Genomic DNA, 26,695 nt, shown 5'->3' with positions numbered 1-26,695 from the left:
CATCACATCAAGGCTGGACAATGCATCCCAGTAGGAGGAGGAGTCCCACACATAGGCAAAAGAGTCAGAGACAGCCCTCCATCCCACTGTTAGGATTCCCACAAAAACACCAAACTACTCAGCCATAGCATATATGCAGAGGACCTAGGTCAGACCCCTGCAGGCTCCTCGAGCTCTGTGAGCCACCATGTGTTCCAGTCAATTGATCTGTTGGACTGTGTCCTAGTGGTGTGTCCCTGAGCCCTCTGGTTCCTCCAACCCCTCCTTCTCCCTCCTCTGTAGGACTCCCCAGCTCTGACTAATGTTTGCTATGGTACCCATCAGCTGCAGGATGAAGTCTCTCTGGTGTATTTCGTGAAGATTCTGTTTTCCTGACTTCAGAGTGTGCTGGGACAAAGGACTTCTTTTGTGTGGCCCTGTATTGTCCATTTTCAGTAGAACTAATTGAGGCGGCCACATGAAGACGCAGTGGCAGCAGAGACAGCGGATCTATGATGGGATGGCATGCAGAGCCACAGAAGGGATAGAGCTGCTGGCTTCCTGTGTGGTCCGGGACAGCAGCCAGTGGATGGAGCCACAGAGAGGGTAGCCATTGGATCCACACAGTCTTGGAAAGAAGCAAGTGAAGCTAGCCAATTAGCAAAGCTACACAGGTAAGGAAGCAGATGCTACACTGACAGCTGCAAAAAGAGGTGGGCCCGAAGACCAGGGGCCAGCATCATCATCAGCATCAGCATCATCATCATCATCATCATCATCAGCAGCAGCAGCAGCAGCAGCAGCAGGGTGGAGGCAGCTACCTCCCATCATGAAACAGCCACAGCAGCACAAGGCCACTGTACAGTCTGAAAGTGTGACAGAATAGGAAATGAGAGGGGTGGCGATGTTATGGGTCTGCTGCTGCTCAGAGACTCACCGTGACCATGAATAATAAGACGAGTCTTTTTATTTAGGCACCAGCATCCACTGTGGAATCAGTACTGTAGCCGAGAGCTTGCCCGAGATGCAACCCCTAGCAGTATCATGCCAGGGCTTATAAAGGCAAAGCCCACCAGATTGCATGTATTCTGCCCACATATAGGCAGGGTCTTATTTTAACATATATGTCTTTCAGTTGTTCTAGTCATCTTTCTGAGCAGATCAAGCAAGTTTGATGACAAAAGCAGAAATAGCTGTTAGTTTTACGACCTGCTATCTTGCTAGAACACATTTTTTTTTTACAAGATCAGTCAATTTCAGAACTGTCTGGGGAGAAAGGGAAGTGGGCTGACGGTACAGCCTGCACAAGTGAGTGGCTTACATATTTATTTATTTATTTATTTATTTATTTATTTATTTGTTTATTTTTGCTTTTAGATCTCTTAAGCATAGTACGTCTAGACTCTAAACACAATGCTAACCGTCACAGTGAAGGTAGGGAGAAGATGAGGCAGGGCACTGGACTGAGGCTGTGAGGAGTCAGAGGAGGCTGGGAGAACTTTAGAAAGCTGCCAAGTCTTCAGGGTCAATGGACCCAGATGCTTTAATACTGGCCATGAACAAGTGCCAAGGGATTTCAAAACCAGTCCTAGACAGATCTGTCATGTTCATCAGAGTTTCACTACCTGTGCCCTGCGGGAGAACCACGACACTAGGACACTAGGGGGCTCCACTTGCTGCTGCTCCTGTCTGCCTGCTGCTACTGCTGCCTGTGGCCAGATGCCTAGGGACAGAAAGGCTGCTCAGGGCTGACACATGCAGAGCTCTGCACTCCCTACCCAGTGGCCGCCTGGTAACAAGGAGGGAGCTGTGCGAGGATCCAGCACAAAGAGTATCTGTGGAAGCACGCGGAGTGCCTAGCTGCCTTCTGCACCACACACTGGGTACACAGGCTGAGTGACCACGCTGTACTTGCACATGATCATTACAACCAATTACACACACCACAAATCATTACAAACCACTAAATTAAAAAGCTAAGTGTTTGTTCTCAGCCCCAAAGGAGCTTCCAATCCACAGGGGACTACAGTTCATAGTCCGTATTGACTATCCATGAGCGTTGGCCTACTGTACAATGTGAAGAGTCTTGCAGACAGAAATGATAGCTCTTTCTTCATTCCTCCAGTTGCAAGTTATTAGGACAGAGTATGTACAGGTTGAGGAGAGAGTATCTCTCAAGGTGGCATTGGTTGGTGCATGCCTCTGAAGTGGATGGTCACAGCAGGCTGTCCCTGCATTATGGGGACTTGTGTGGCTGGCGTTAGGTATACTGGTCTCAGAAAGGTTGGCTGATGTTCCTTGCCCATGTGGGGAGGAGGCAGAGGAAGCTAGTGACCATGCTCAGAAATGTCTGCCTGGGAGGCAGATGGGAATGCTCCAGCCTCTGTGGGAGTTCTGGAAGTGGGGAGAGCATTTCTACTTGCACAGACAGAAGTCATGGCAACTTTCAGTGCAGTTTGGTTTGTGAGTCTCTAACTCAAAAATGAGCCTGGATGGGAGCATGACAGCCAACTCATTAATGAGGGCAGTTAATTAATGAGTGGCATCACCTACACAAACAGCAGTGACAGCAACATGAAGTAGTGACATTTTGGGGACAGCAACAGTGGTGGTGGCAGCAGTAGAGCAGTGGACACAGGAACAGCCACTGAGCATGTTGAAGACTACAGACACAGAGGCAGAAAACACATCACAGTGACAGCCAGAGTGACAGCACTGCACCAGTTACAAGGACTGCAAAAACAGTAACAACAGTACCCCCACCACAGTACATCCAACAACAGTGCCCCCCAACAGCAGTGACCCCACCAAACCCTTCAAGAGTGATTCCTCCAAGCAGTGACCACAGCAGTAGCAGAAGCCCCAGCAGCAGTCTGCATCCCAGCAGCGGCCTGCATCCCAGCAGCGGTCTGCATCCCAGCAGCCCTCTGGATCCCAGCAGCGGTCTGCATCCCAGCAGCCGTCTGCATCCCAGCATCCGTGTGCATCCCAGCATCCTCCACTGTCAGTACCATCTCCACAGTCATGTCGATGACGATTTTCTTTCTCTGGGCTCAGGCTTAAATGCCTTCCCCTTTCATTATCTCAGTTAGCATCTGCATTAGTTACTTGTTGCTCTGCTATAACTCCATGACCTAAAGCCACTTGTAGAAGAAAGAATTACTTTTGAATTATGGTTCAAACCACCACACCCTCCAAGACCTGTCCGGGAAAACAAGGAGAGACTGGATGAATTTATACTCATAAGGTATTCATAATGTGATAGAAGAGAACTCACAAAACTTAGAAACATATTTATTTATGGTTTCTGTGTCTAATAAAGAATGGACCAGAAGCAATTTGGGGAGTAAGAGCATATTTGACCTATAGGTTACAGTCCATCCTGAAGGGAAGCCAGGGGAGGGGTCAAGGCAGCAATCTCGAGCAGAGGGCATGGAGCAGTACTGCTGTGAGGTCACTGCTAGGACTTTGCTCCGATTACTTTCTTACACAACCCAGAGCCAGCAGCCTAGGGGTAGCACTCCCCACAGAGGACTGGGCCCTCCCACACCAGTCATTAAGCAAAAAAAGTGCCCTGCAGAACCTGCCCACCGGCCATTCTGGGTTAGGCATTTTCTAAGTTGAGGTACTCCACCCAGATGACTCCAGCATGCATCAAGTTGACAAACAACCAAGCAGCTTGGGGTTCTAACCCAGGTATTTTTTATTATTATCTGTGTATCCCCAGGAAAGCCCTTTAACTTCCCTGTATCTCAAATATCTTAATCTTGCAATGACAAACTAATTTAATTTCCACATATGTCCCCAAGGGCTTTGAGGTGAGGTAATGCTGAGCTATTCATAGACTCGGATGGGGTCACTTGGGTGGACAATAGCTCACACTCAGGGCAATACCTGAAGGGTGAGGTCTCTGTTTTGCCTCCCAGTACCCCCCCACCCCAATTCTCCTTTCAGCTGCTTTCAGTCAGGAGTCATCAGCAGAGCTGGAAATGTGAGAAAAGGGGCCTTTCATCCTGTAGGCTTGTCATCCTCAGCTTCTCACTGTTGTTAGGCTCTGTTTCCTTGGGGAAGATAAAAAGGAAAGTGATAAAAGAAAACATTCACAAGCAGAGGGAGATCCAAAGCATTGCTCCTCATTGTGACCCCGTCTCGGGAAGATGAAAGGAGGAGTCTACTTGAGTCTGTGGGCTTGTTTTGGGGTGCTTGGTCTTTTGTTTGTAGAACTGGCAAGGCTCCAACGGCAATCCCAGAGCTGGCTGTCCATCTTCCATTCTGTGTTGACACGTATGGCTCTGTAGATGAAGATGGCAGCCACTGTTTGAGAAGTGGAATGCTGGAGCATCCCATGACTGTCACTGTCTTTTATGCTGCTCCATATAACACAGTGAGCAAGTTGTAAAGGGTAGAGATTTACTTTGGTTCCTGGTTCTGGAGGTCTTAGGTCTGGAACTGAAGTTACAAGTGGTTGTAAGCCACCATGTATGTGCTTAGAATCAAACCCAGGTCTTTTGTAAGAGTAGCCAGTGCTCTTAACTGCTGAGCTATCCCTCCATTGCTCCCATTCTCTTCTTGAAAAGCTGTCAATACTCAATCCTAGGACCCATTGCAATGACTGTATCTAATCCTGATCCCCACCCCCAGAGGCTGTACCCCTAAACATGGTGAGACTAAGTTTTCTTCCTCTATATACCTCACAATGGTACCCAATTTCAAAAATACTCAGCATATCTACATTCAGGGGGTATGTCTGTTGCTAAGGTCCTGTTCCCCAATTGGTTCTTGATCTGTCAGTAAAGAAAGCCAGGGGCTTATTGTTGGATGGAAGGTACAGGGTGAAAAGGCAGACAAATGGAAGGAGAGGAGGAATTTTTTTGCCATGCCTCGGAGGGAGAAGAAGCCAGCATCCATGTGAGGTATCAGGAGGAGATGGGACCTATGGCCACTACTACAGGTGAGTGGTCAGTGATGTTTGGTATGGGCTGGGTGGGACAAGCCACTGAAGCTTAGGGAAGGTGAAAGGAGTGGAGAAAAAAATATTATTAAGGGAACACTTTTCCAGGTGGAAGATATCAGTGCCCAGCAATTGTGTCCTAAAGCAAGTTGATTAAGACATTTGAGGGAAATTAATGGGCTTTCCTGGGGATGCACAGATTATCAAAAAGCCTGGGTTAGAACTCTGTCTGCCGACATGATAGTCTACCTAAGTGACCAAAAAAACTCCACTAGAGAGCTCCTACAGCTGATAAACAACTTCAGCAAAGTGGCAGGTTATAAAATCAACTCAAGCAAATCAGTGGCCTTCCTATACTCAAAGGATAAGCAGGCTGAGAAAGAAATTAGGGAAATGACCCCCTTCACAATAGCCACAAACAGTATATAAAGTATCTTGGGGTGACTCTTACCAAACATGTGAAAGATCTTTATGACAAGAACTTCAAGACTCTGAAGAAGGAAATGGAAGAAGACCTCAAAAAATGGGAAAACCTCCTATGCTCATGAATCGGTAGAATCAATATAGTTAAAATGGCCATTTTGCCAAAAGCAATATACAGATTCAATGCAATACCCATCAAAATCCCAACTCAATTCTTTACAGAGTTAGAAAGAGCAATTATCAAATTCATCTGGAACAACAAAAAACCCAGGATAGCTAAAACTATTCTCAGCAACAAAAGAAAATCTGGGGGAATCAGTATCCCTGACCTCAAGCAATACTACAGAGCAATAGTGTTAAAAACTGCATGATATTGGTACAGTGACAGGCAGGAGGATCAATGGAACAGGATTGAAGATCCAGAAATGAACCCACACATCTATGGCCACTTGATCCTCGACAAAGAGGCTGAAAACATCCAATGGAAAAAAGATAGCCTTTTCAACAAATGGCGCTGGTTCAACTGGAGGTCAGCATGCAGAAGAATGCGAATTGATCCATCCTTGTCTCCTTGTACTAAGCTCAAATCCAAATGGATCAAGGACCTCCACATAAAGCCAGACACTCTGAAGCTAATAGAAAAGAAACTGGGGAAGACCCTTGAGGACATCGGTACAGGGAGAAAGTTTCTGAACAGAACACCAATAGCGTATGCTCTAAGAGCAAGAATTGACAAATGGGACCTCATAAAATTACAAAGTTTCTGTAAGGCAAAGGACACCATCAAGAGGACAAATCGGCAACCAACAAATTGGGAAAAGATCTTCACCAATCCTGCATCAGATAGAGGGCTAATATCCAATATATTTAAAGAACTCAAGAAGTTAGACTCCAGAAAACCGAACAACCCTATTAAAAATGGGGTACAGAGTTAAACAAAGAATTCTCACCTGAAGAACTTCGGATGGCAGAGAAGCATCTTAAAAAATGCTCAACTTCATTAGTCATTAGGGAAATGCAAATCAAAACAACCCTGAGATTTCATCTTACACCAGTAAGAATGGCTAAGATTAAAAATTCAGGAGACAGCAGGTGTTGGAGAGGGTGTGGAGAAAGAGGAACACTCCTCCACTGCTGGTGGGGTTGCAGATTGGTACAACCACTCTGGAAATCAGTCTGGCAGTTCCTCTGAAAACTGGGCACCTCACTTCCAGAAGATCCTGCTATACCACTCCTGGGCATATACCCAGAGGATTCCCCACCATGTAATAAGGATACATGCTCTGCTATGTTCATAGCAGCCCTATTTATAATTGCCAGATGCTGGAAAGAACCCAGGTATCCCTCAACAGAAGAGTGGATGCAAAAAATGTGGTATATATACACAGTGGAGTACTATTCAGCCATTAGAAACAATGAATTCATGAAATTCTTAGGCAAATGGATGGAGCTAGAGAACATCATACTAAGTGAGGTAACCCAGACTCAAAAGGTGAATCATGGTATGCACTCACTAATAAGTGGTTATTAACCTAGAAAACTGGAATACCCAAAACATAATCCACACATCAAATGAGGTACAAGAAGAAAGGAGGAGTGGCCCCTGGTTCTGGAAAGACTCAGTGAAACAGTATTCAGCAAAACCAGAACAGGGAAGTGGGAAGGGGTGGGTGGGAGGACAGGGGAAGAGAAGGGGGCTTACGGGACTTTCGGGGAGTGGGGGGCTAGAAAAGGGGAAATCATTTGAAATGTAAATAAATTATATCGAATAAAAAAAAAAGAACTCTGCTTGGTGATTTGTCAACTTGATACATGCTGGAATCATCTGGGTGGAGTACCTCAACTTAGAAAATGCGTCCACCAGAATGGCCGGTGGGCAGGTTCTGCGGGGCACTTTTTTGATTAATGACTGGTGTGGGAGGGCCCAGTCCACTGTGGGCAGTGCCACCCCTGGGCTGCTGCCTCTGGGTTGTGTAAGAAAGTAATCTGAGCAAAGTCCTCACAGTGACCTCACAGCAGTACTGCTCCATGCCCTCTGCTCGAGATTACTGCCTTGACCCCTCCCCTGGCTTCCCTTCAGGATGGACTGTATCCCCAGGAAAGTCCTTTAACTTCCCTGCATCTCCAATGTCTTAATCTTGCAATGACAAACTAATATAATTTCCACATCTGCCCCCAAGGGCTTTGAGGCAATGCTGAACTATTCATAGGCTCCGATGGGGTCACTTGGGTGGGCAATGTCTTGTTAGCTTACACTCAGGGAAATACCTGAAGGGTGAGGTCTCTGTGACAAGCTCTACTCTGCTGCCTAGTCAGGGAACAGAGCCCACTCTCCAAGTGCTTCAGCTGGTGAGGGGCTGAGCCAGCACTGCCAACTGCTGCAGGTAGTGAGGGACAAGGAAGGAGGGCATCACCTCCAGGCCTGCACCACCTCACAGCAAATCAGTGGCAGGGCCAGCACCTTCCCCCATTCCCTGCCAATTCTCATCCTCAGGGCAGCTTACCTGTGCCCCAACCACCAGGGTCAGCTCAGCTGTGCTGTCAGGTGAAGTGTAAGGTCACGTCTAAGTACTGTTACCAGTAAGATATGGGGCCAGCTCTCCCCAGTGCCACTGTTTTCAGTGAGGGGTGGGGCCAGTTCTGCCTAATCCCTGGATATTCATGTGGTCCCCAGTAGCTGCCCAGACCAGGGAAGCCCCCATGTTCTTTGGTGAAGATAAGTCATATACACTGACAACTGACCCTTGCCACTGCATAGACACAGACCCAGACAAGGCCCTTAGAGGGCTGGTTGGGGCTTCACCATGGCCTCAGGTGGTAAAACTGGCCACTCAACAGGCTATTTCTCTCCACCTTTCTGTCTCCAGTTCCGTCTCTCTTCATAATGCTCAAACTGTTCCTCTTCTCTTTCTCTCCAATCTGTCCACCACATACTTGTACATTGTAGTAGCTCCCACTGCAGGTAGGCCATATTGACTGCAGGGTCTCTGGGCGACTTCCACTCTCTGCATTGTGTGATGTAGCTGCAAGCAGGCCTCTAGGTTTCTACAGCCTGCCTGTGTGGCATGGTGGCAGGCAGGTCTGCAGACATCTTTCCCCTCAAGTAGGGAGTGGTGTGGCAGCAGGCAGGCCTCTGTGTATCCCTACCACCCACTGTTATTCTATACCTGATGGCAGTGGGAAGCCTTTGGATGCAGTTCTTAGTAGCACAAACATTCCCAGAAGCAACACTTTTATTGGCATGAGGAATGAGTCCCCTTACAGTGACAAACAGCCTCAGGATGGCAGGAACATTGCAGTGGTCTGGCCTGGAGGTGTGGGTAGGGGTGGTGGACCATGAGAGGAAACTTGGTAAGGTTGAACTAAGGCTTGAAGCCTCAGGGACCCTGAAGGAACAGTAGGCGCTTAGCCTGCTCCCAGAACCTGACTCTTGTCAAGTAGTAGCTACAGGACCCCCCCCCACACACACACACCATAAAGAGAGAATTGAGGTCATCAGTCACAATGAGGCATCTCCTTCAAATGTAGATGAGGTATCCCTAACATCTCAGATGAAGTCAATAGAAAGCATCTACTGTTAGACCTCAACCCATGCCAAAACTGTATATAAGATCCTATCCAGAAGTACTAAGGGTGTGTGAGAATTACTCTGTCATCTGAGAGCATCGTCACAAGAGCTGCAATACTGCTCCTGAAGCTTTCCACTACCAGAAGCTCCCCTGTACCCACCTCGCTGGCTAGCCACCCTCTACCCCTGTCAGCTCACCCCAGCTTGCCTCAGCACAACCAGTGCAGCTTCTTGGAGCAACAGCAGCTGCTGGGCAGCAATTCCTCCTTTCTGCTAATGCCCTGTCCCCTTCGATTGAACCCTCCCACCTGGCCAGGCCAGAGATCTCCTTGAATAGCCTCAGGTACACAGACCAGAAGGGTGGGAGTGTGGAGATGGCCTTGATCCTCTTAGATTGGCCTCTAGCCAATCTATTCACTGTCCTTTCCTTAACCTACACCAAGAATACCTATGTGGGATTGCTTGTAATATGCTGAGGAGATACCAGGAAGGGGCCTAATGGTTCCCAAACCAACCCCATGAAGAGAAAAGAAGGAAAGGCTGTGTCCTGAAAGAAACTTGTAGGTAACCTATGAAAGCCACTGACGGCCTAGGGACATGATATCAACAAGATAAGAGATAAAATCCTGTAGCCAGCATTGGGCTATCTGGGGCTTCTTTCCCTACTCCTTAATCTCTACAGTCTAATAGGAGAGTCCTTTTATTTCTCAGGATTCTAGAAAAAAACAATAGAATGTTTTTAGGCAATGGGGACGAGTCCATGGCACCATACCACAAGGTGCATGGGTTTAATTGACTGACAGGGTCCTGAACTTCCTCAGAGAAGACAGGAAAGACCTGACAAGGCCACTGCTTGTCTTAGGGCCTGCATCTCAAATACTGTGGTGAATCTAAACACAGACTCCTGTTTGGGCATTTAGAGTCATCCCAGGATCTGAAGGGACTGTTTCCAAGGTATTGGTTCTAGGACCTTCAGATGCCAAAACACCATGGTGCTACAGCTTTTTATAGACATTAACACTGGTCTTCACATAGCTCTGTTCATGTCGAGGCAAACTGTAGAACATTTTCCTACTAGTACAATTCCTGGCCCAGGATACATATTGTATAAATAGCTCTTAGACTATATTGGTCTGACTGAAAGAAAGGTTGTAGTATTCAGCACAGATGCAATAAAAATATTTTTAGTATCTAGTTGTTGAAATTGAAACCCTCTGGATAAGAAGGTGCTGTGTAGTAGTTTCCTCAGAACTGAAGCATTGTATTCCTGAGGGAGACTCCTTAAGTGCCAGGAAGTAAGCAACATACAAGTCTTAGAAAGTCCCTGAAACTTGTGAGATTCAAGAGCCCCTTTCTTTCCTGGGGTTAAACAGTAAAACCTGCTAAAGAGAAGAGATTCTCCCATCTATTGAGCAGCTTCCAATTGTTCAGAGTACTCCAAGACTGCAGAGTTCATGAGTTATCATGCATACTGTGTTCGGTTTTTGCATGGCACAGCTAGCTACCTTTGTATCCCCTACCCCTGTAAGAAACGCCAATGCCCTCATTGGTTCACCAAATTGGACTTTGGGAGGATCCTTCTTTCAGTGTGTTATCAGTGTCCTGTCTGGGGTGAGTAGATGTTTCTGTGTCTCCTCAGGCAGGTCTCACCCTGAAAAAAGGATAATGTGTTTAATCTGATTGTTCTACTGCCATAGCTGGGTTGAAGTCATTCACTCTGGGAATGGGCGTCGGATGAGAGAGAGTGAAAAACTCATTTGGAACTTGGGCCTCATGGAGAGGTAGCTCTGCAGAGGGTCAATCCTCAATAACATTGAAGAAAGGAAGTCCTGGGAAATGCAGGGGAAGCGGGGAGTGGGCTGGGTGGTGCCCAAAGCAAATAGATGTAACCAGTTGGGGTTGTGTTCCTCTATCTCAGTCATTAAAAGGTTGCTGCTTGCCCCTTACCAAACAAGTTCTGTGAAAGCTACATTTCATGGAGGCCTACACAGAGGAGCTATGCCTGCCATGGATTAGTGTTGCCACGGGTCCCAGGAGACTTGGAAGAGGCGGTTCTAACCTTTAAAAACTGATGTGGTAACCTGCACAGATGGAAGCTGAAATTTATTCCAGTGGAGAGGAAGACTAGAAGGTATTGAGGGAAAACAAGAAGCGCATGGGCAGTGAAGACATTGGCTCCTGTGGTCCTGAGTACAAGGCCCAGGTAGCAACTTGAGGATATTAGAAAGCATGTTCCTAGGTGCACTGTTTTCTGCCTTTCGACCCTGGAGGTTAGATTCTCTCTTTACAAACACATAGTTGTAATATAAATTATAGTCAAGTGGGGAGACCTTTGGATAGAAGGTTTCAATTTCATTTGTGGGGAAATTCAGTGCATTGTTGGCCCTACCTGCTATAGCTTGAATCTTATGTCTCCCAAAAGTTTGTGTTCTAAAAGCTTGGTCCTAGAATGGTGATATTTAGAAGGCGTTAGGCATTTGAGAGGTGAGTCTTGAAGGAGAACTTTAGCTTATTGGGGGCATGCTCTTGTGGGACACAGTCCCTGGCTCCCAGTGCAAGTCAGTCCACCACACACTCCTCATGGGCCTTAAAGAAAGAAGCCAAAAGAAACCTTATTTCTTTCTAAGTTAGTTATTGAAAGAGTTAACCCAAGAACTTTAAAAGGGTCAGGGGCTGGGTTGCATTCCTCAGACCACAAGGGGGAGGGAGAGACCAACCTAGGGGTGGGGACGCATTCTGAAGGACTGACTTGACTGACCTTTGGCCAGCAACCCCGTCACCTAACAACCAATTTATATGTAACACTGCTCTGCCAATCACATTGTGTTTAATGGCGACAGCCCTGAAGAGGGTATAAAAGCCCGTGCAGCATGAGACTCACGGTTGATCACTCTTCATATGCAGAGCGGCCCTAGAAAGCTGTTTTTTTTTCATTCCTCATGCATTTTGCATTGATTTCCGTCTCCGAGTGGCCCACTCAGGAGGTTCGGTTGAGTCTCAGGTGTTTTACTGTAGTGACAGAAAAGTGATTAACTCATCTTTCCACTCATTTCTGCTTCTGATTAATGTGGAGCCCCTTGTGTATAAGAAGAAGACCTATCCCACCCATCCCTGAATTAAAACCAGTTTGCAAGGAACATCTGAGTGCTTGTTTATTCTGAACAAGGAACATGGACTTACACAGAACCAAATAATCAGGGTTCCCCAACCTGCTGCCCCCCTCTTCACCACCACATCTCATTCACAAGCTCATCCCAAGGAGAAATTTAATGCTTCCAGGTCACAGTGTAGAGAAGAGCATCTGGCATGTTCTGGAGGGCAGGAAGGGCACGGGGCCTGACACAGTAGAGTGGGCAGGGGATAGGCATGGTGGGGGACTCAGCTAAGGAGGGGGTACAATGCAGTTATTTGAAAAGTGTAAAACCTTACCGTCCATTAAGCTGTCTCTCATGAGATCTAAGAGATGACACCGACAGACATGAATCCTAGTGAGAAAAGTGGAAAATGGAAACAGATGCCAAAGTGAAAACATTGGATCTCAGCAGGGATGTCCAGACCTCAGAGGCTCCAGGTAAGAAAACAAACTGTAAACTTGGAGCATCCTTGGTCCACAGAAAACAAGACTCGCTGTGTTGCCAAAACAGGAGAGTTCTTCCAATAGAGGAAGATGGTGATCATGATGGTGGTGGTGGTAATAAATGATGAGCAGGAGGAGGCGTGGGAGGAGGAGGAGGAGGAGGGGGAGGAGGAGGAGGACGATGAGAGTGATGGCCAATGGCTGCTGGCTGTCAGTCGTCACTGTGTGACATGTGGGATCTTATCAAGCCCCATAACAAGGCTACCCTTCTCCTTCCTGTTTGAAAATGAGAAAAGCGACCTTTGAGCAATCACATGACTTGCAGACATCTTTCAGTCTTGGTTGCAGCTGCCAACTGCTTTCTTTGATAACTTCAGCATCCTCAGCTCAAGGGTCAGGTGGTCCCTGGCCAGGGTATAAGATCCTTGGCTTCTTGGGTGATTCTGCCCTTGTTTACAACAGACTCTAAGCACCGAGGCTTCCTAAGGTATCAACAGGAAGCTCTGACTACTCAACCACGGAACCTTTGCGTGACAGGCTGATTGGACTGTTTTATATTCTTCCTGGTGGGGACTGAGGTTCTGCTGCAGCATGAGTCTTCTCTGGGATCCCATGACACTCTGTGGGAGGGAGGATGATCAGAGACACCTGAGTGCCATCAAGCATGGGGATGTGGGGATATGGTGAGAGCTGGTGACTGCTGAGATCCAGAGGTGAGGGCAGCCCTCCATGAGTCAGTGAAAAACACATCTGCAGCAGAAACTCCTGGGCTTGGTCTTTATGCTGCACCATTCCAGAAGGCCAGGGAGTCTATGGATGACCCTTCCTGACTGCTTTGGGACCTGGAGGTCCTGTAAGAGAGGCAAACATGTCAGCTATGTATGTTGAATCAAACAAGTTAGATGGGCCAAATTGCAAAGTCCTCATGGTTTAAATTGTTTGGGGGTCTAGGGAGGACACTTCAAATATTGAGATATTTTACATGTATAAACACTTGATCAATGCCCAGGAGTTTACATATCTGCAGTCCAACCGGATTCTCAGAAATTTATGACTGAAGATGGGACCGAGAGCGGTTTAACCCCTTCCACAGATGCAGAAAACGGAGGCACAGAAAAAGTGTGATTTGCTCAAGGTCACACAGAGAATCAGCTGGAAACAGGGACCAGAGCCCTGAGTACAGAGCTCCTTCTGCATCTGATGTTTTAGGGGTAAGATGGGGCCCATCAGGGGACAGAGGAGGGGTTCCGGGTGTCAGGGCAGACAGTGCCATCTGGAAAGGTGAGCTTAGCTGCTGCAGCCTCGGGGGCATGAATGGGTCAGGATGTTGTTGTTTCGACCGTCCTGCAGCTTGCTTGAGGTCTGGCTTCCTACTCGACCGCCCAGGTCTGAGAGCTGGCCATCATGTCCCTGCTGCCTCCTGAGTCTGTAACAAGCACATATAGACTTGGTTAGTGGTGGTAGGCTGGATGCAGCTACATACTGGAGAGAGATTCTGTATAGACAGCAGGAACCTCCCCTCCCCAGGAATGCATGACTCTCTGGGAGTCCCCAGTGCTCAGCTTGGGTAGACCAGGTGAGTGACTTAATGCACAGAGCCTCAGTTTCTCTAACTATAAAATGGAAATGATATTTCCAACCTTGCCAATCCCTGTGATATTTATAAAGCATCTTAGCCATAATTTACTCAGGTTCTCAGCCTGGAGAGTTGGTTGGTGAACTTATGCATCATTCAATCTGTTTATACCAATGGACAGAGAAGTGGCCATGCCTGGGGGCAGCAGCTATGCTGGAAGGCAAAGCGACCCCAGTCCTCATAGAGATTATGATGCAGAGGAGATAATCTCACAAACAAATATCTGCATCATCAAACACACAGAAGGATGGAATGTTTCACGACAAGCCATGCTGAGGGTCTTAGAGTCCAAATGCTGCATTTCTTAGCAGATGGCCATCTGCTGCAGGTTGGAGGATGCCCATGTCCCTCCTTCTGTGACCTCCAAGTTCAGGGTCACTCACTGCACCACAGCTGCCTCTTGTCAGCCAGAGGAAGAACAGAGACATTCAAGGGGGCAGCAGAGAACCCAATGGAAACCCAGGCTCTCACCTCCCAGGTCATCTTGGTTAAGCTGTTTAGAGTCTCTGAGACTAAGTTTCCTTAGTCAAAGTGAGGTTTATGGTGTGTAGGAGGCAATGGAATCAGACAGATATAAGAGAAGTCACTGGTGTAGGTCTGGAAATGATCATTCTTTTTTAAAATTAATTATTTTATTGATTTACATTCCAGCCTTTGTCCTCTCCCACAGTTCTCCCCCTTGCTTCCTACAGAGTGCTTCCCCTCTCCATCCAAGACACCCCTCTTCCCTAGGGCCTCAAGTCTCTCAAGAATTAGGTACACTAGCTCTTAGAAGGCAGAGGCAGGAGCATCACATGATTGAGGTCAGAACAGGCTATATAGTTACAGGCAAGTCAGGGCTACATAGCAAGAACTTGTATTTTATTTATTTATTTTTATTTGATATATTTTTTACTTACATTTCAAATGATTTCCCCTTTTCTGGCCTCCCACTCCCCGAAAGTCACATAACCCCATTCCCTTCCCCTGTTCTCCCACCCACCCCTTCCCACTTCCCTGTTCTGGTTTTGCCCTATACTGCTACAGTGAGTCTTTCCAGAACAAGGGGCCACTCCTCTGTTCTTCTTGTACCTCACTTGATGTGTGGATTAGGTTTTTGGGTATTCCAGTTTTCTAGGTTAATATCCACTTATTAGTGAGTGCATACCATGATTGATCTTTTGAGACTGGGTTACCTCACTTAGTATGATGTTCTCCAGCTCCATCCATTTGCCTAAGAATTTCATAAATTCATTGTTTCTAATGGCTGAATAGTACTCCATTGTGTATATATACCACATTTTTTGCATCCATTCTTCTGTTGAGGGATACCTGGGTTCTTTCCAGCTTCTGGCTATTATAAATAGGGCTGCTATGAACATAGTGGAACATGTATCCTTATTACATGCTGGGGAATCCTCTGGGTATATGCCCAGGAGTGGTATAGCAGGATCTTCCGGAAGTGACGTGCCCAGTTTTCTGAGGAACTGCCAGACTGATTTCCAGAGTGGTTGTACCAATTTGCAACCTCACCAGCAGTGGAGGAGTGTTCCTCTTTCTCCACATCCTCGCCAACACCTGCTGTCTCCTGAATTTTTCATCTTAGCCATTCTGACTGGTATAAGGTGAAATCTCAGGGTTGTTTTGATTTGCTTTTCCCTAATGACTAATGAAGTTGAGCATTTTAAAGATGTTTCTCCACCATCTGAAGTTCTTCAGGTGAAAATTCTTTGTTTAACTCTGTACCCCATTTTTAATAGGGTTATTTGGTTTTCTGGGGTCTAACTTCTTGAGTTCTTTGTATATATTGGATATTAGCCCTCTATCTGATGTAGGGTTGGTGAAGATCTTTTCCCAACTTGTTGGTTGCTGATTTGTCCTTTTGATGGTGTCCTTTGCCTTACAGAAACTTTGTAATTTGATAAAGGGGCTGAAGACATCCAATGGATAAAAGATGGCCTCTTCAACAAATGGTGCTGGTTCAACTGGAGGTCAGCATGCAGAAGAATGCAAATTGATCCATCCTTGTCTCCTTGTACTAAGCTCAACTCCAAATGGATCAAGGACCTCCATATAAAGCCAGACACTCTGAAGCTAATAGAAAAGAAACTGGGGAAGACCCTTGAGGACATCAGGGGGAAAGTTTCTGAACAGATCACCAATAATGTACGCTCTAAGATCAAGAGTGTACAAATGGGACCTCATAAAAAAAAACTTGTATTTTAAAATCCAAGGTGTGGGGATGAGAAGATGGCTCGTTCGATACTTAAGTTCAGAAAGTGATTGAGAAAGACTCATGACCCATCTCTAGATTATTACAGTTCCATCTGATCTAGGAAGACACACACTTCAGGCTTCAGGCAGCATTGGCCTAACCTGTAACATTTCTCTCAAAGAGGGCATTTCTCTCAAGCAGGTGGCCACACACTTGGTTCTCATTCACATTAAAGTCCTTTCACTAAAAAATAATGGGGAGAGAGGCCTGGTTGTGCCTGTCTGCTCAGGGCACTGTGGCTGAACTTAAGACTAGAGCCACAGAGTCTGCAGCTCAGCCAGATGGCAGCTGGGTGTGTGAGTGTGTGAGTGTGCACTAGCACCATTGCTTGAGTGAGTGCTCAGTGGCACAGCAGTGTTCCATAGGACAGTGAGGGAGGGTGTGTGTGTGGGGGGGGCTCCTGTCCCCTGTTCTTCATCCACCAGGACTGGAAACACGTGGGCTGTTCTTCTGGGATGCTCTGAAGCCTGTGCTTGCCCCACCACAGCTGAGCTCCCATCTTTCCACCCACAAACCCATCCATCCATCCATCCATCCATCCATCCATCCATCCATCCATCTATCCATCTGACTGCCCATCCATCCATTCATCCATCCATTAGACTGTCCATCCACTCATCTGTCCATCCATTCATCATCCATCAATCCCCATCCATCCATCCATCCATCCATCCACATATTTATCCCAAATCCATCCATAAATCCATTGCAATATTCCCTACCTATCTAGTTTTAATTTTATTATTTATAGATATATTTATATCTTACCTAAGGTCACATTCAAATACTGTACCATCTGTTTGTCCATCTACTCTCATATCTGTCACCCTAGTTCACGTATACTCCTACCTCTATACCTTCCTATATATTCTCCATTCATGCATATCCTTCACCCACTCACTCCACTGCCATCCACCACAACAGCATATTAACCCCTCTAGTCTGTCTCTCTACTTATTTGTTATCTGCTTTATCTACTGAGATGAGCACTTACCCTACAATTCATCCATGTGTACATACATACATATATACATTATACATGCACCAGCCATCTATCTACACATAATGTATCCATCTATCACCTACCCACCCATCATCAGTCTCTGCTCCCTCCAGGCTAACCTCCATCCATCCACCTGATCGTTCCCTGTTCTCCTCATCTTCCCCACTTTCCAGGATCTCAATTGGAGAGATCAGAGAGCAGGGCAGGGAGTGAGAGGAGTACCCTCTCTGTGAGGAATTATCTTCTGGTATCTATGAGTGGGGCACAGAGTTAAGACCACTGCAGTGGGGCCCAAGTGCTTGCTCATTTGTGGGCCTAGTTCACAGCCCAAACATGTATAACTTAGGAGGAAAGGAGAAGGGATTGCACCTATACAGTGGGCCGAGTTGAATGCTACCCATGTAGATGGTTTGTCTGTCTGTTTCTATGACAGGAATGTTCTGTTTCTCAGCTAACCTATTATTTATCAGTGTTGGGAGAATCCCAAGTGACAGAGGTGAGCACTTTCAACTCTGCAACTCAACCATGCTCGCCAAAGTCACAAAGACCCCTGTCAAACCCTGTGGTCCCAAGCATTTTAGACAAAGGAGACATGGACTACCATGCTTCTCTACTGATAATACAAAGGAGCAGACAGGCGCATGCCACCTCAAAACAAAGTTGAAATGACTAGGAGGTTTCAGTGAGCCATGTGCCAGATCAAGCTGCGGTTGTCTGGCTGGAAGTGGAGGGCAGGTATCACGGGGAGAAACCAAAGACTTGGTTAGGATAACTCAGAACTCTTAAGGAATGTTCTCACCTCCTCTGGGAAGCCCCAGCAAATCTCCCTAAAGCCTAGGTGTCTAGATCCCAAGACTGCCTCTGGGAGCCACTGAATTCCTCAGGTGCAACTACTTGGCATCCAGTTAAAAGTGAGTCACCTGCAGCCTTCCTGGCCTCTCCTCCATTCCTTTTGTGGAAAGGGTTAGAGCAGAGAGGAGCTGAGCATGCGTCAGGGCCACAGTGCGTTGGAGATGAGACTCCAAACCCATAGCAGACTCTGTTTTTGACCATCCCTGATGGGTGCCTTTCCCACTGTGCTTTCTGGGTGCTGCTGTTCCTGGCAGCATTTGCCCTGGGCTCAGTGAGGCAGCCAAGCTTGTGTCTGTCGAAGGGCTCTTTCTTCTGACATGAAACATTCTCTTCTCATTCCCCGCCCCAGGCACTAATCAGCCCTTGGCTCCATCTCACTTTTTGCTCAAACAGCCCAGAGGAAAGGCAGATGGCTGCACTCATCTTATGTTCCCATTGTGTTCATGAGGTCTCAAGTTCAGAACTCTCTGGGAGCTGCTTCCTGACTCCTCCCACTCTCCTTGGCAGCAGGCATCCCTCGGTGCCCCTTGGGCTATGGCAGTATCTCTCTGTCTTCACATTAGCTCTACCCTGTGGATGTGGGTTACCCTCATCCAGAGGGGCTCCATGATAACTCACCACAGGGGTTGTCAGGCTATCTATGGCTTCTTTCTATGAAGCCGGAGAATAAAATAACAGTCAGTTAGTCAGGAAAGCAATGTAAAGATCTCACGGGGAAGTTGCCAGTGCCCTATAGGCTTGCTTCAGGGAATCCTGCTTGCTCACAGTCCGTATCTGAAGCAGTTTCCCATCAGTGTTGACTTGGCTCCTTTTCCTGTTGCTGTGTCTTAAAACACCTTAACAAAAGCAACCTAGGGGATCAAGGGTTTATTGGACTCAGAGTTCCCGGGAACAATCCATCACAGCATGGAAGTCACAGTGGCTAGAGCTTCAGGGAGCTGGTCATGTCAATCCACAGTCAAGAAGGAGAGAGATAAATGCAAGGTACCCATCAGCTCCCCATTTCCATTTGTATAATTCAGGAGCCCAGACAGAGAATGTTGCTGCCCACAGAGGGAGGGTCTTCCCACCCAATTTAACGATATCAGGATAATCCCAACAGGCATGCTCAGAGACCTGTCTCCCAGATGATTCTAGATCTCATCAAATTGTCAACTGAGATTATTTATCAAAAACACTATTGAGCCTGGGGAGTCTTGTGAAAGAGCTGGAGGAACGATCAAGGAGCTGCAGAGGTCAAGGGCACCACAAGAAGACCCACAGAGCCAACTAACCTGGGCCCACTGGGGCTCACAGAGACTAAATTGCCAACTAAAGAGCATGCATGGACTGTTTCTAGACCCCGTGCACATATGTAGTAGATGTACGGCCTGGTCTTCATGTGGGTCCTCTAATAATTGGAATGGGGCTGTCTCTGATTCTGTTGCCTGCCTTTGGATCCTTCTCCCCTAGCTGGGCTGCCTTGTCTGGTTTCACTGGGAGAGGATATGCTTAATCCTGCTGCAATTTGATGTGCCAGCAGGTCGGTACCCATGGCAGGAGCATCTCTTCTTTGAGGGGAAAGGGAGGAGGGTTGGGGGAGGGGATGTGAGGATGTGATTTGAAGGATAGGAGGGAGGGGCTGTAATTAGGATGTAAAGTGAATTTAAAAAAGATACCATTTGACTTGGTCCATTACAGTAAATTATAGTAGATATCCAAAGACAACCAAGCACCATTTCGGTTGCTTGGTTGGTAAGATGAATCACAGTACGTTTTAATGTGCTTTTGTAATTCTGGACACATAGTCAATACTTAGTAAACACAGGTGAAATATGAACCTTGGTGTGCAACATTGCAATGTCTATTCAAATTTAGCCCTCCCTTAAAAAGACTAAATAAACACTAGGTACAAACCAAAAAAAAAAATACCATTGAATTTCTTCACATGGAAAGCACATTAATGGCTCTATATTTTCAAATGTTAATAAGTCAGTGTGAGGTTGCATCATGAAAAGGAATTTCAGCCTGAGCGCACCCCCCACCCTCTGCAAAGCTGTGTGGAATCTTAACTCCAAAATGATTCAACAGTAATTTCAGGCAAGAGTCTCACACTCTATAGTCACACACACACACACACACACACACACACACACATACATTCATACACAGAGACACACACAGAGACACACACAAACACACAGATACACAGACAGACACAGACAGACAGACACACACACATACACAGACACACACAGATATACACAGATACACAGACAGACAGACAAACAGACAGACACACACACACACACACACACACACACACACACACACACACACCCTGAGCCTGCACTCAGCATTAACACTGACACGAGCAGAGAGGACTATAAAGACCTGAGCCTGGTCCTTGGCCTAGAACACCTTTCCTGTCCTTTCTGATGGCTCTATTTTCCGTATCCTTTATTGTCTGAGATGAGCATGCTGAGATCAGCTGCCCTCTGCACAGCATGCTTCAATTTCCTGTGAGGGAAACCCAAACCCAAATGTAGTTGACACGGGTCCCAACCTCTTAGGGAAACTTTGAGAGCCTTCAGAGCCACCTTTATGGTTACAGGAAATTTCTTCCTGCTGTTTCAGGGGTGGGGGGCTCTGAGTTTATTTTCCCCAGCTTGGTCTCAGACTTTGAAGAGACCGCTGCTCTGGTTGGTGTTGCTAGGGACCCAGGAAGTCTGGTCCAGCCCTGCTTCTGCCCTGTGCTCAGCACTACCCTCCACTCCTTGGATGCTACTCTGTCCACAGTTGCTGAGCTTCGGACGGGCTTCTTACCGTTTCACTGGCTGATTTTGGGAAAGCATCATCACCTGCACCTGCAGATGGGCAGACCCTAGAAAGCCACTCCCAGACCTGCATCACCCCATGCCTTACCTGAGTCGGTGGTAGAGGTAACCCACACACCACATCCCTTGACCCAAACAACAATGGCAGTTATCACTTCTCTGCTGACCATCCTCTTCTGCTGGGCTCTGTACCACAGACTCTTCTCACTTTGCCATGCTGACAAGGGTGCTCAGAGTGGCTAAGGGTTTTGCCTTAGGGTCTCCTGAGGGCTCCTACATTATTCTATACCCCAGCAGAGCCTACTTCTTTTTAGCATTAGAACACAGATTCTAATTCCAAATCTAAAAGTATCTTTCCCTCCAGGGCCTGGGCATTGCTCCACTGTGTCCTCCCTTCCAGCACCAGGGTTCAATCGCTCACTGTTGGTAGGGCTGGGCCACCTTCTCCTGGGACCCTTAGTCCTTGGGGATAGGCTCAGCCTAGGGGTGACAGAGTCCATGGATGATTATACTTCTCCTAAATGACTTGGTCCTGTGGGATAGGCTCAACCCAGAGGTGACAGAGTCCAGGAGTGACTGCACTTCTGCTGGGGTCCTGGGTCCTGTAAGGCATGTTCCATGTTGTTTTAGCAAGCCAAACTTACTTCTCTCGGTTGAATATGATGAACTCCTTCCGCACTGTCTCCAAACACTGCTGCAGGTGTCCATTCTGTCAAAGAGTACACAGAGAGATCTAAATGACAGAGCACTGGACAGGGAGATGTGGCAGAGGGACACTAAGGGTGACTAGTTTATTTAAATGACAGTTGTGGCCACTCAGGACTTAGAGACAAATCTCAGCGTCTGGGTTCAGCAATTGTGTCTGCAGACAAATGTGCTTCTGAGTTTGGGCTCCATCATGTTAGGATGCTTGAGCCTGCCTTAGGACATGGAGGAAGAGATGCTTAGATCAAGACATCCATGCCAAGCCCTCCTTCCAGGATCAGAATGTCTTAGGGACACCCTCAGAAGCTGCATGTAGATGACACATGACGCCTTGTGATCCTCTGGGATCACTAGTTTGTGGTACTTCCAGGAGCTGGCAAAATGTTTTCATTTATTTTTAAATTAGAACAATAAAGTAAGCTTTTTTGCATCAGAGGTCACGCTCATCTTTACATTAAGGTAACTGTAAAATTTTAAAAACTTGTATTTTATAGGGGAGGGGGCTACTATGAACTGAGTTTTGTCCTCAAAGAGTATGCTTATAGTGTCTTGCTATGGCCTGACCTGAAACCAGGTCTTTGCAGGTATAATCAAGTTAAGGTGAGGCAGAGTGGAATGTTTTAGGGGCTGAAGCCAGGTGTCTTTGCACAAAGAGCACAGAGTCAGAGACCCAGAGACAGGCCACAGGAAGTCAGAGGGTTTTTTTTTTTTGATAGTCCAGATGAATTTGAGAATTGCTCTTTCTAACTCTATGAAGAACTGAGTTGGGATTTTGATGGGGATTGCATTGAATCTGTATATTGCTTTAGGCAAGATGGCCATTTTTACTATATTAATCCTGCCAATCCATGAGCATGGAAGATTTTTCCATTTTCTGAGGTCTTCTTCAATTTCCTTCTTCAGAGACCTGAAGTTCTTGCCATACAGATCTTTCACTTGTTTGGCTAGAGTCACACCAAGATACTTTATATTGTTGGTGGCTATTGTGAAGGGGGTCATTTCCCTAATTTCTTTCTTAGCGCATTTATCCTTTGAGTGTAAGAAGGCTACTCATTTGCTTGAGTTGATTTTATAACCAGCCACTTTCCTGAAGTTGTTTATAAGCTGTAGGAGTTATCTTGTGGAGATTTTTGGGTAACTTAAGTATACTACCATATCATCTGCAAATAGTGATAGTTTGACTTTTTCCTTTCCAATTTGTATCCCTTTGACCTCCTTATGTTGTCTAATTGCTCTAGCTAGAACTTCAAGTACTATATTGAAAAGATATATAGAGAGAGGTGGCAGCCTTATCTAGTCCCTGAATTTAGTGGGATTGCTTCAAGTTTCTCTCCATTTAGTTTGATGTTGGCTACCGGTTTGCTGTGTATTAATGAACCCATACACCTATGGTCATTTGATCTTTGACAAAGGAGTGGAAAACATCCAGTGGAAAAAAGATAGCCTTTTCAACAAATGGTGCTGGCTCAACTGGAGTTCAGCATGCAGAAGAATGCAAATTGATCCATTCTTATCTCCTGTACTAAGCTCAACTCCAAGTGGATCAAGGACCTCCACATAAAACCAGACACACTGAAACTAATAGAAAAGAAACTGGAAAGACCCTTGAGGACATGGGCACAGGAGAAAAGTTCCTGAAACACCAATAGCTTATACTCTAAGATCAAGAATTGACAAATGGGACCTCATAAAATTACAAAGTTTCTGTAAGGCAAAGGACACTGTCAAAAGGACAAAATGGCATCCAACAAATTGGGAAAAGATCTTCACCAACCCTACATCAGATAGAGGGCTAATATCCAATATATAGAAAGAACTCAAGAAGTTAGACTCCAGAGAGCCAAATAACCCTATTAAAAATGGGGTACAGAGTTAAACAAAGAATTTTCACCTGAAGAACTTCGAATGGCTGAGAAGCACCTTAAGAAATGTTCAGCATCATTAGTGATTAGGGAAATGCAAATCAAAACAACCCTGAGATTTCACCTCACACCAGTCAGAATGGCTAAGATTAAAAACTCAGGAGACAGCAGGTGTTGGCGAGGATGTGGGGAAAGAGGAACATTCCTCCACTGCTGGTGGGAATGTAGGTTGGTACAACCACTCTGGAAATCAGGCTGGCAGCTCCTCAGAAAACTGGGCATGACACTTCCAGAGGACCCTGCTATACCACTCCTGGGCATATACCCAGAGGATTCCCTGGCATGCAATAAGGACACATGCTCTTCTAAGTTCATAGCAGCCTTATTTGTAATAGCCAGAAGCTGGAAAGAACCCAGATGTCCCTCAATGGAGGAATGGATACAGAAAATGTGGTATATTTACACAATGGAATACTACTCAGCAATTAAAAAACAATGAATTCATGAAATTCTTAGACAAATGGTTGGAACTGGAAAATATCATCCTAAGTGAGGTAACCTAACCACTAAAGAACACACATGGAATGCAGTCACTGATAAGTGGATATTAGCCCAGAAGCTCTGAATACCCATGACACAATTCGCATATCAAATGATTCCCAAGAAGAAGGAAGGAGAGGTCCCTGGTCCTAGAAAGGCTAGATCCAGCATTGTAGGGGCTTACCAGGACAGAGAAGAAGGAGGGGGTTGATTGGGAAATGGGCAAGGGAAGAGGGCTTATGGGACTTATGGGGAGGGGGAACTGGGAAAGGGAAAATCATTTGGAATGTAAACAAAGAATGTAGAAAGTAAAAAAAAAAAAATGAAGTCAGAGAAAGTGGTAGGATAGAGTTGCCAGCCAGGCCATCCAAGGAGAGTTAGAAGAACTGAGCTGCATGATGGTTAGTGACATCAGAGACTTGTGATGAAGGGATTAGTTCAAAGGTCAGAGTGCACACACAAACTCTTCACAAGAATGAGAAGTAGGGGAGTTAGCAGGGTGTGGCTGCCCCAGGGGTGGGACTGAAGTTTTACATGATGGTGTAGGTGGTGCTTATTTCATTGGCTGAGATAAAGTCCAGTAAGAGTCTTAGATCCCCAGAGTTCCCATCAATGTTGCTGTTCAACACTACGTGTTCAACACTAAGATGCCTATGTGAGTCTGGACAGTCAGTGAGTGTTGGGCTAGGACAACATCTGGGCTCACCTGTGAGGGAGATCCTAGACTGCATTAGCTGATAGTTTGGAAGACCCTCTCTGCATGTGGGTGGCACCATTTCATGGGCTTGGGCACAAAAAGAATAAAAAAAGGAGAGAATGAGGTAGCCACTGGCATTTCTCTCGGTGTGTCCTGACTGTGGACACCATGTGACCAGCTGCTTCAAGCTCATGCTGTCATGGCTTCTCCACTGTGTTGGACCATCGCAGTGCAGCCTGTGGGGGTCTCTGCAGGATAGATCCTTCCTAAAATGTGCACGGGGACTGGAGTGCCCTGTATTGTCCCTGGGGTTCTCAGTGTGGATAGTAGGAGTGTGGGCACTCCCTCTTCAGTTATCCTTGCATATATCTGCATTATAAGAGATCATTCATATGCCAGAGGCATTTCATTTACTTCAAAAAATAGTACAGTCTCTCTTCCACTCTGTGACCTCAGAGCTGCAGTCTGAAAATGTCGAGAAACAAAGAAATTCCAGAAGGTTCCATAAAACGAAATGTAAGATTTGAAGTGTGTTGATCACTACACAAAATCCACAAGAAGGAAGTGACATGCAAGTCACCCTCCTTAGCCTCCCCTGTGTCCTAGAGCCCCAGACGAGAGTCATCATCCAGCATGTCTTACTTGTGAATGATGAAGCTGGGCCTGTGCTGGTGAGGTCTGTGTTGAACAGCAATGCCCACCACCTATGCTAAACACAGCATTTGGACTGTGTGGAGTAATGGATGTAATCCCAAAGCAGTTTGAAGTATATGGAGGAGGATGTGCCTGGGTTTTATACCAGTAAGATGCCATTTTAAACAAAGAGTGTGAGGGTCTATGGGGTCGGCATCTACTTCCCCAAGGACACAGAGAGAGGAAAGGGAGGGCTGTGGGCTGAACTGCACCTTTGAGTAAGAGGAAACTGTCCTTCACACCTCCCTCTTTCCCCACAGAACTCTCCTCCGAGGGCTCACCAGGGGACAGCTGTCCTTCGTGCTGTCTCTGGACCTATGCTTGGCCAACCTCTTCTTTTTTTTGTGAAGTGGCTTGGATTCTAGAATCATTTCTTCCAGTTCAAATGTGGGGTCACAGTTCAGTCTCCCTTTCTGAAGGGAAGCAGAAAGAAAAACATGTTTCGTGGTTATTTCATCAGTGACTGGCTGGGCATCCTCTGCCCATATAGCCCAGGTATCTTCACATGAGGCAACCGTAGCTGTCACCCTGGGACGCCTCATGTTTCTCTCTGATAATCAGTGCACCCTCGCCACACACACACCATCCGTTCAGAGACACAGTCCCAGCTGGGCAACCACGCCCTGTTAACTCCCTGGGTCCATCTCAGTGGCTCTCAACCTTCCTAATGTTTCCACACTTTCACACAAGTTCCTCATGTGGTAGTGAACCCCAGCCATAAAATTCTTTTCATTGCTACTTCATAACTGTAATTTTGCTACTGTTATGAATTGTAATGTAAATATCTGTGTTTTCAGAGGGTCTTAGGTGACCCCTTTGAAAGAGTCATTGTTCCCCCAATGGAGTCACAGCCCACAGTTTGGGAAGCACTGGTCTAAATCCTGTGACTGTTTATATATGCAATTGTACTTTATTTCTGCTATTTCATTATAGACCCAATCACAGGCTATTATTTTTCTTGTATTTTTTTTATAATTTAAAGTTTAATTAATGAACTTTTGAGATAGCCTTGGCAGAGACAGAGTCTTATTATGTAGCAATAGCTGGCTGGCCATCGACTCACAGAGAGCTTCCCGCCTCTACCTAAGCAACAATTCTGATCAACATCTGCCAAGTTCCTAGTAAACCATCTCCTGGTT

The 26,695-nt window shown here is 46.3% G+C and overlaps 1 protein-coding gene across 1 annotated transcript in view; it reads right to left on the bottom strand.

Moving 5' to 3' along the window:
• Positions 1-12,074: 12,074 nt before the first annotated feature.
• Stk32b (serine/threonine kinase 32B) overlaps positions 12,075-26,695 on the bottom strand; it is a 252,605-nt gene continuing 237,984 nt past the window's right edge. Inside the window, exons 10-12 of the mRNA XM_052199394.1 lie at positions 25,838-25,969; positions 21,704-21,768; positions 12,075-13,924 (exon numbers count right to left, since the gene is read on the bottom strand). Coding sequence (XP_052055354.1) covers positions 13,786-13,924; positions 21,704-21,768; positions 25,838-25,969 — 336 coding nt within the window. The 3' untranslated portion in view covers positions 12,075-13,785. The remainder of the gene's footprint in view (positions 13,925-21,703; positions 21,769-25,837; positions 25,970-26,695) is intronic.

This window comes from Apodemus sylvaticus, chromosome 11, assembly GCF_947179515.1.
Source record: "Apodemus sylvaticus chromosome 11, mApoSyl1.1, whole genome shotgun sequence".
NCBI classification, from domain to species: Eukaryota; Metazoa; Chordata; class Mammalia; order Rodentia; family Muridae; genus Apodemus; species Apodemus sylvaticus.
Note: the sequence above shows the minus strand (reverse complement) of the source record. Positions and strands in the feature narration are given on the sequence as shown.